The sequence below is a fragment of the Helobdella robusta genome, assembly GCF_000326865.2.
Source record: "Helobdella robusta unplaced genomic scaffold HELROscaffold_189, whole genome shotgun sequence".
NCBI classification, from domain to species: Eukaryota; Metazoa; Annelida; class Clitellata; order Rhynchobdellida; family Glossiphoniidae; genus Helobdella; species Helobdella robusta.
The window spans coordinates 10,599-21,397 of record NW_008704031.1 but is presented as its reverse complement, the minus strand read 5'-3'; the positions used below and the strand labels follow the sequence as shown (position 1 = coordinate 21,397).

General features: G+C 32.3%; 2 protein-coding genes across 2 annotated transcripts; one reads left to right on the top strand and one right to left on the bottom strand.

The window, feature by feature from the left end:
• The first annotated feature begins 420 nt into the window (after positions 1-420).
• On the top strand, positions 421-5,433 carry HELRODRAFT_105082 (hypothetical protein). The gene is made up of 15 exons (XM_009016605.1): positions 421-482; positions 624-715; positions 1,021-1,103; positions 1,278-1,375; positions 1,648-1,821; positions 1,970-2,057; positions 2,287-2,382; positions 2,598-2,687; positions 3,037-3,102; positions 3,208-3,253; positions 3,548-3,606; positions 3,753-3,889; positions 4,141-4,204; positions 4,572-5,016; positions 5,061-5,433. Exons 1-14 carry the CDS (start codon positions 448-450, stop codon positions 4,815-4,817), a joined length of 1,374 nt encoding a protein of 457 aa, XP_009014853.1. The 5' UTR covers positions 421-447; the 3' UTR covers positions 4,818-5,016; positions 5,061-5,433.
• Positions 5,434-5,477: 44 nt separating this feature from the next.
• HELRODRAFT_92407 (hypothetical protein) lies at positions 5,478-7,254 on the bottom strand (the record flags this gene model as incomplete). The annotated part of the gene is made up of 6 exons (XM_009016604.1): positions 5,478-5,650; positions 5,773-5,860; positions 6,117-6,248; positions 6,371-6,465; positions 6,708-6,774; positions 7,135-7,254. Coding segments are annotated over 6 exons (675 nt in total), but the record flags the coding sequence as incomplete, so codon positions are not given.
• Between the last annotated feature and the right edge of the window lie 3,545 nt (positions 7,255-10,799).

Below are 10,799 nucleotides of genomic sequence, written 5' to 3'. Positions count from 1 at the left end.
TCATGACAGATGGCATGCTGCTCAGAGAGGCCCTGCTAGATCCTCTGTTGAGGAAGTCTGTGTTATACGTACATACATACATACATACAATCCTTTTCTATTTTACTTCAAAAATATAATTCTTTCTGTATTTTGGATGGAGCGTTAAAATACCTGTCTGTGCGAAGCGTTTAACATAGATTAAAGCTGAACCCGGATATGATTATTACTTCCCTATAGTTCTAATCAATTATGGGTTCATACATACATACATACATACATACATACATACATACATACATACATACATACATACATACATACACACACACACACACACACACACACACACACACACACACACACACATACATACATACACACACACACACACACACACATACACATACATACATACAGAAAATATATGTAAAAAGTAGCAGCGATTATGTTGGTTCATGTGTTGATATGGTCCTGAAAATTCATGTAGAAAAACCGGCCAAGTTAGTGCTGTTAATTCACCAACAACGATGACGATGATGATGATGATGATGGGGATGAAGATGATAATGATGATTCGTTCATTCATTCGTTCGTTCATTTATTTGTTCATTCATTCATTCATTCGTTCGTTCTTTCATCAGTGAAGACATCTTAGTGTTCTTAACTGGTCAAGATGAGATTGAAAGGGCTATTCAACTGCTTCTCTGGAAGCGTCAGTCATCTATTTACGATGGTAATAATAATTAATAATAATAATTAATAATAATAATAATAACAATAATTAATAATAATTAATATTAATAATAATAATTAATAATAATAATAATAACAATAATTCATAAAATAATTAATAATAATAATAATAATACACAATGATAATCATGTAGACAGACGTAACAGTAATTACACGTAATACTGCATCCGTCAATAAATAAATAGATATGTAAATATCTATAACATTAATAATATTATATTATTATTATATTATTAATATCATTATTATTATCATTGTTATTATTATCATTATTATTATTATAGATTCAGCAGTCTTCATACCACTAGCGTTCTACACTGCTCTGCCACTAGATGAACTGAACAAAGTTTTTGAACCAGCCCCGCCTGTAGTTTTATATAATTTTTTTTTTCCATTTTTAAATATTTCTTCAATCGACCGTTAAACAATTATTTGTTTTGTTCAGGTCTTTATTTATTTATACGTTTATTTATTTGTTTAATTAGTTAATTGGTTAATTAGTTAATTGATTAATTAGTTAATTGATTAATTAATTTGTCAGGGTATGAGGAAGGTTGTGTTTAGTACAACACTAGCTGAGACCTCGCTGACCATAAGAGGTATTAAGTACGTCGTTGATTGCGGCAAGGCTAAAGTTAGGTAGCTGATGATGATGATGAGGATGATGATGATGATGATGAGGACGGTGATGATGACGATTATGATGGTTGTGATGATGACGATGATAATGGTTGTGATGATGATGATGATGACGACGATGGCGATGATGATAATAATGATGACTTCTATAGTGGAACCATACGATAGCCAAAATATTATTTTCCTGGGAGAAGAGGGAATGATGATATCATTTGTTAATATCACCATAATATAATAACGATAATAATTATCATAATTAATACAATGTCAAGGACCTTCGAGCCTGTTAGTGGCCTTGACATTTTGAAGGTCAGGGTGATATCCCAGGCACAGGCCAATCAGAGAGCGGGTAGAGCCGGTCGAGAATCGGATGGCGTATGCTACAGGATGTACTCGATGGATAAGTTTAACTCCATGAAAAAAACTTCCGTGCCTGAAATTAAGAGGTGTGTTTGTGTGTTTGTTTGTGTGTGTGTGTGTGTAGATGTCTTTTTCTTTCTCCGTCTCTCTCTCTCTCTCTTTCTCTCTCTCTCTTTCTCTCTCTCTCTGTTTTTCTTTCTTTTTATTTATACGGCCATCATCATAAATAAACAGGACCAACTTATCCAGCGTTATACTACAACTCTTATATTGGGGTGTCCGTGACATCACTTCCTTCGACTTCCTGGACAAACCTAAACCGGAGGTTGTGGACGTGATGCTGATTATGATTGTAGTGTTGATAATGATTGCAGTTATGGTGATGATAACGGTTACGACGATGATGAGGATGATGATGATAGCTTTTTTTTCACTTTTTTTTACCAATTTTTTCTATTTCTTGCTATCACCCTATTTATTCTCTCTCTCTCTCTTTCTCTTCTTTTTCTCATCACAGTTCATTCGTTCGTTCATTCATTCATTCATTCATTCAGACCCTGGCAAAAGGCGTGCAGATGTTGAAATGGCTAGGTGCTATAGTGGATGATGGCGGTAACTGTGATGACGACGACAAGAAATTATACAAGGTTTATTCTTATTATTATGCTTTTATTATTATTTTTATTATTATCATTATTATTATTTTTATTGTTATCATTGCGATAACTTATTTCTCATTTGCTGAAGTGGAGGTGAAGTGCAGAACGACAAGCCTATCTTAATAATAATAACAGATAATAATAAATAAATAATAATAATAAATAATAAAAATAATAATAAATAATAATAAATTTATTTTTAGCTGACAGCTGTGGGCAAGCAGATGGTAAAGTTCCCATTACTTCCTCAGTACTCCAAAATCATCATTAACGCCAACTCTTACGGATGCTTGTTAGTAATTATTATTGTTATTATTATCATTATTGTTGTTGTTATTATCATTGTTGTTATTATTATTATTGTTGTTATTATTATTATTATTGCAACTTTATTGCAACTCTATGTTTATCATAAAATTTGATTGATAACGCCAAAATATTAAGAATGATTGAACCCCAATTGAGCAATTAGACCAGCCCCCCTTTACGATCCGCTCACTCACTTGCAGTGACGAGCATTTCAGATTAATAGGATTTCATAATTATTTCATTTTTGATAATATTCGGTATTCGGAGTCAGAAAATAAAAAGATGTTCTCATTATTATTATTGTTGTTATTATTATTTTTATTATTATTTAGACCGGAGATTCTGAATATAATAGCTATGCTGTCTGCTGATAACATACTCGTTGACGTCTTAAATAAGGTAGATTATTGTTATCATTATTGTTTATATTATTATTATTATTTATATTATTATTATAATTTATGTTGTTTTTGTTATTTTTCCAATTTATCCTGTCTTTAACAGAGAAACGAAATCAGGATAAATAGGTCTGTCCTTGAGGATAATTCAGGTTTGCTCGTTCAGTTGTTCATTCATTCGTTCATTCGTTCATCTATTTTTTTGTTTGTTCATACATTTACGCATTCATTCATCCATTCATTCACTTATTCATTCATTCGTTTTTTCATCCATTCATTCATTCTGTTTATCACCCATCCAACTTACCAGTTAACTTATTTTCTTAAAATTCTTAAAAGCTCTGGCAATAGTCCCAACTAAAAACATAGTCCCAACTATGTTTGCTTGTTTGTATGTATGTATGTATGTGTGTGATTTGATAAAAATGAAACATATCGTCATTTAGGTGACCTAATAACCTACTTAAGAATATTCAGTGAATACAATAATGTCAACGATAAAGAGGTTAGATGTGTTTGTAGGTATGCTTGCATGTGTGTGTATGTATTTATGTTTTTATATGACTGTATGTTTGTTTGTATGTGTATACGTGTGTATGTATGTTTGTGTATACGTGTGTATGTATGTGCAGCGCGACGTATTCTTTCCAGAAATGGTGTAAGAAGTATTATATAAACGAGAGATCCATGAGAGTGGCGGCCAGTATAAAGTATCAGTTGAAGCAGCTCTGCATTCACGAAGGCTTCAAGATGGATTCTAGAACCGGACGAGATTACGATACGATTATGTGAGTCTGAGTCAGTAATGTGATGATTGTTTGGATCGAAACCTCCATCTTATCCTATTTTGTATCTTCTTCCTCCAGTTCTTATTTTTTACTTATTTGAAATATGCTTTATTACATTCTCTCTAATTTTCTCTCTCTCTTGTTTGTCTGTCGTTCTCTCTCTTTTTCTCTCTCTTTAATTTGTTATACTAGACCACACAAATTAATAAATTATGTTAATTTTATTGATTAAATCAATTAAAACCCGACAGACAGTGCCTGTGTACAGGGTTATTCATGAATTATGCCAGACATGCTGTCGATAGATTTCTCACAGTACGTCATTTGCAGGCTGAATGTGTTTGTTTGTATGTAGGTTGTATGTGTTTGTTTGTATGTAGGTTGTTTGTATGTATGTATGTATGCATGCTAGCGCATTTTCAACATATTTTCTAACTTCATTCTCCTTAAAAAAAATTATTTTCAATGTTAATTTTAAATCATTTCATTCCTGACATGCAATGATACAGTTCTGTTGACCTTAAAATTTATTGACGCGAAATTATAACCACATAAATTATTTAATTACAATTAAAATTATGAAACTGATTATCAATTATGAAACTAATTTTTAATTATGAAAGTAATTATTAATTATGAAACTAATTATTAACTACTAACTCGACACACAATCGACCGACAGAACGATAGCCAGGAGGCAAAGATTCACCCATCGTCGTTCCTCGCCAAGAAGTCAAACGCCGGCGCGCACGTAATCTACTGCGAATTAGTGCACTCAAATGAGGTATACATGCGTTACGTTAGCAACGTTCATCCGGACTGGGTCAAAAATGCTGCCCCAACTACGTACGAGATCAAAAAATTAGTACAGCCCGATCCGGATGATGTTAAAAGGAGGAAGAGAGATATAAAAATGGGATTGAAGTAGTTTTGTGAAAGATATCCAGATTGATTGATTAATTGGTTAATTTGTTTATAGATTCATTTAATTGATTTATTGTATTGTGTTGTTGTGATGTGTAATATAATTGAAAACCATGTATGTGTATGTCATTTGTGTTTATGTAGAATAAAGTAGAATGTCATATGAACATATGTGTGAGATAGATAGATAGATAGATAGATAGATAGAGAGAGAGAGAGAGAGAGAGAGAGAGAGAGAGAGAGAGAGAGAGAGAGAGAGAGAGAGAGAGAGAGAGAGAGAAACAGAGATGGATTCTATTTAACACATAAACTGCTTTAAGGTTCCTTTATAATTTTAGTGACATCTGTCAAAAATTCGTCATTGTGAAGATACTTTGCTAATGAGCGAGTTATGAGATGGGACGTTCGTTCGTCAGTATCTCAACAGAAAATTGAATTCAAACGCAGTTTATATTGTTTTAAAACTAATTGCCAGACACAAGTGGCGTGGAATACGCGCAACCCAACGGTCATTATGATACTGTACTAAATAATAAAATGAAAATAAATATCTACAAAGTGATCAACTCGAAAACCCGTTCAACCAATCAAATCCATTGGTCATTCAAATCAACCAATCAAATGAATGGGTCCTTCGACTTGACCAATCAAATCAAAGCAGATCTTACATGCCCACCATAAATGCATTTCCGCCATCGAGTCGATTTATTTCTTGTTTGAATTTAATCATATCCTCCTTACACTGCTTCAAATGGTCTGTGTGCTTCTGGATCTGCTGTTTGATTTTAGCAGACGCCTGTTCTATGGCCGCCAGTTGACGTTGTTTTTTCTCTTCAACTGCATATAAATCATAAAAATTGTAGTTAGTATGACAATAATTATTATTATATTATAATGAAATAATTTGGTAATTTAATAAATTTAAATGAAAAGTTAGACGAAAACATTATTTCAGGTACAATTTGTTTCGTGCATGTAGTTTCCTAAATGAAGTGGACGAGGTTGTGTCAACAGTCTGTGCATTAGAACTGATGGGTCCTGGAAAACCTAAAATTAGGGAAAGATACATGAACAATTATTATAATTATTCATTTATTTATTGTTTAGTTAGTTCTTTGTAATATTCTTTTTATTAACATAGGGCTGATCTAACCATAGGTGATTGGAAATGTTTTAAATTCAATGATCAAATAGCAATTCTCACAAAATAATTACAGAATGTTTACAAAATTACAAGAGAATGATTACAAAATTATTAATGAATGTTTACAAAATGATTACAGAATGCTTACAGACTGATTACAGAATGATTACAAAAAGGAAAATAGTAAAAATTGCTTGCCATTTCGTCGTAAGATTCAGAAACTAAATTCTTCTTGCCGGACATTATATCTGTGTCGCTTTGAAAGAGTTTCAGCAGGTGATATATGGTGACCTGGACACAGTAATAATAATAAAAACAATAAGAAGAAGAAGAGAAATCATGAATATTGGAAAAAAAAACTGTAAAATACAAAAAAATAAATAAAATTGTAACAAAAAATATGGAAATTTTACCGGTTTCTCGTTGGGATCGTTGAAGTAGATTTTAATAATGACCTCAAACTCGCCCCACCCAGTTTCTGTGACCTCGTAAGGGGGTCGTGTTATAACTAGGTAAGGTAAAGAATAAATTATCATTCATATTATTATTTATTCAATCATAACAATTTATTCTTTAGTACATCTTACAACAACGAATGCACAGTATATGCCAATGCATCGCACGTACACATTGCATGTAATAAACTGAAATCACTTTGTGTTTGAATCTGGTTAGTGTGATAACATTGCCAAGCTCTTTCACCACTATATTATAACTATATATATATATACATATATATGCATGTACTACCTCTGTTTGTGTTGGCATAACTTTCATGTAGTTTGAAATTCATCTTCTTGACGTAGACAGACATATCCTGTGGGAGTGTTTTGGAAGAAATATTATACTAATATAATTATTACAACTATACATTTTATTATATTATAATAATTATATTATGATCATTATTATTTGATTTATATATATATATATATATATATATATATATATATATATATAATTATTATAATTATATATATATAATTATAATAAGATAGATAAGTTCTCTGCTCTTTGAAGTTCTATGATTACTATTTAATAGTATTTATTTAGTCAGAAACACGAAAAAACGATTTTGCAAAATGAAATGTATTATTTATAAATTATGTCATAATTTATGTCATAATTATTATGACGATGTTAAATAAGATTATTATATATATTTTTTATAGCTAACTTCATTAGCATACGATTTTACAAAAACAGTCCACTGATGAGTATGGCCATCTTCTTCACGCTTCTTGCCGAAATAACTCGCGATATTTCCGTACACGATCGGCTTAACAACCGTGATTCCCTAACAAAAGAACAATTTTTCATTTAATCATTAAACTTTGGCAACCAACCAGTAAAAAATCAGAAAATCAAAGAAATGTACATGTTTACAAGGTTGCTGGTTATCTTCTTATCGCTCAGTAAACCAACAAAAATTTTTAAATATTTAATTTTTAATGTTCAAAATTTCGCCATAAATGCAACCTTCTGCCTGCTGCCGACATCTAACATCGCATCTCCGGACATTTTTATTTGAAAAAAAGTAAAATGAATTTAAAAAGTAAACTCTAGTTAATATACCAAAGAAACCTAGAGAATGGACTTACAATAATTATTAAGTGCTCAACGTTGGTAATTATAAACGGTAAATATTTATATTTATTTATTAATTTATATTTATATAAATGATGGTATATCTATAATTATATGGGTGTAGTTTATAATATACCTAAATTACTGTTGTAGTTGATACATGTAGTTAATTACTCTTGTATTTGCTGACCATTACTATTTTTGTTGATTATTGCCGTTGTTGTGATTGTTATTGCTATTGTTGTTTTTGGTGATGTTGTTGATTATTATTGTTATTGTTGTTGTTGTTGTAGGGGTGTACATTTCTTACAAGTGTCACCTTTGTTATAATTCCATTTCGTGTTAATCCGTCAGTATAAATTGTCGCTTGTATGAAATTAGTTGGACGGTCAAATTGTGGTTGGGATGCTAATTATAGACGTGTGTGTGTGTGAGTGTGTGGGTGTGTATGTGTGTGTATGCGTGTGTGTGTATGTGTGTATATATATATAAGTACGTTTGTGTAAACGTATGTGTGAGTGTTTGTATCTTTGTAAGTATGTATATGTATGTTTGTATGCGTTTTTGTATGTTTGTACATGTATGAATTTGTGTGTCTACGTATGTGTGTGTGTGTGTGTGTGTGTGTGTGTGTGTGTGTGTGTGTGTGTGTGTGTGTGTGTAAAATATAAACGCAGGCAAGTATTTGGGAGTCAATAACCGAAAGCACCCCATCTATTTTTCTAAAGTTCACAACTTTATTAATCATTTTCGCAGTAATTTTTACACTAATTTCTTTATCCACTCATTCACACAATCGTTCATCCATCCATCCATTCATCCATCCATCCATACAGTAAGTCATTCAGTCATTCTATCATTCCTTCACTTCTTAATTTTCTCACTCTCTCTTTCTTGCACCCCACTGAGAGCCTATTTCACGTGGCACGACAGAGTTGTGAAGCTGCGTGAAAATTATTATCGTCCGCCATTTTGTTTTTCTACTACTACTACTACTACTACTACTACTACTACTACTACTACTACTACTACTACTACTACTACTACTGCTACTACTACTACTATACTACTACTACTACTACTACTGCTGCTACTGCTACTACTGCTACTACTACTACTATTTGACGTGTTGTTTATATTTGTTTATATAATTTTTCATGTTTTGTATTTCTTCATGGTCATCATCGTTATCATCATCGCCATCATCATCTTCATCATCATCATCATCAGAGTTATCATCATTATCATCATCACCATCATCATCATCGTTATAAAGTAATACTTAGTTACGTTGCATATAAGTTTGTTGTATCAACGACAATTATAATAAAACAAATCGATACATGTATATATATTCAACATATATAACAACACACACACACACGCACACAGGTATTTTATATTTAGTAGTAGCAGCAGCAGCAGTAGTAGCAGTAGCAGTAGTAGTAGTAGTAGAAGTAGTAGTATTAGTAGTGGTAGTAGTATTAGTAGTAGTAGCAGTAGCAGTAGTAGTAGTAGTAATGGTAGTGTGGTTGTAGTAGTAGCAGTAATGGTAGTGTGGTTGTAGTAGTAGCAGTAGTAGTAATAGAAGTAGCAGCTGTAATAGTAGTAGTAGTAAAAGTATTTATGAAAGAATTAATTGTAATTGTTTTGGTTTTATTGTTGAGAAATCATAGACTTCATATAGCGCATTATTTTTAAGTTCGGCGTATCACTTCAGTGATCCCGAGCTCAGCAGGGTATGTATGTATGTATGTATGTATGTATGAATGTGTGTGTGTGTGTGTGTGTGTGTGTGTGTGTGTGTGTGTGTGTGTGTGTACGTATGTGTATGTATGTATATATATATATATATTTTGTACAATATTCTATAAATTGTTTTCGGTAGAATTTATAGAATATTGTAAAAATTATGGTCTTTTACCAACATATATATATTTATATTGGATGAAAACTTCAATAATATCACTTGTAAAAGTATTTCACTTCGTATCTCTTCCGCCAATACACATACTGCCCGAATACTTTGAAATAAAAATTCTACTGGAAAGATAGATACAGATTCCACTTCTTAGGTATCATTCTCATGTTATTTTTAATTAATGATATTGATTGTAAGCCTCCACTGTCGCTTCTGTTACTGCAGTTACTACTACTGCTGCAGCTACTAGAGTTACTTCTTCTACTACTACTGCCACCACAAAACGGCAATAATAAGAAGATGATGTGGTTTATTGGACCACCTGAGGCGACTAATTAAAAGCGAGCAAATGTCGACCCTAACCCCATCTGTGTGTCCGCGTGTGCGTGAAATAACGTGTGCGTGTGCGTGCATGTGCGATGTGTGCGCGCAATTCAGTGTCCGTCTGTGAGTAAAATAATGCGTGTTCATGCGTGTGTGCAATAACGTTTGTTTGAATGTGTATAGATGTTTGTCTTTGTTTGTGTGTGTACGTGTTTGTGTGTGCGTCTTTTGTGTTGTGTGTGTGTGTGTGTGTTTGTATGTGTGTGATACGTAAACATCATCATCATCTTCGTCATCATCTTCTTAGTCATCATCTTCGTCATCATCATCACCATCATCAACAACGTCTTCTTCTTCGTCGTCGTCTTCTTCATCACCATCATCGCCTCATTTTCAGTCAATTAATTTCCAAGAAAACCTATCACCAGTCTATCGACCAAGAACACTTGCCATCTTGTTGTTGCTGTTGTTGATGACTTTGATGATGACGACTACGATGTGGACGACGATGATGATGACAAAGATGATGATGACGACGATGATGACGACGAGGACGATGATGATTTTGTTGATGTTGTCTTTTAGATGTTTATGTTGGTTGATGTTGTTAATTTTTAGACACTGAAATTTATCCAGCGATCCGCCATTCAACCATTTATTTATCTATTCATTTATTTTATTATCTATTCATTCATTCATTCTTTTGTTTGTTCGTTCGTCCGTCCGTTCGTTCGTTCGTTCATTCATTCATTCATCCATCTTTCCATCCATCCGTCATGAGCTAAAGAAGTGTGAAAAGGTTAAACGAATGAACCATTAATTTATTGGTTGATTGGTTTGTTGGGTGATTGATTGAAAAAATAAATAAATGAATGAATGAACGAATGAATGAATGAATAAATAAATAAATGAATAAATAAATTAACAAGTGAATGAACGAATGAAAGAAAGAAAGAACTTACGACATAACGTTCGAACAAACACTCGAATGAGCGAACGAACGAACCAAA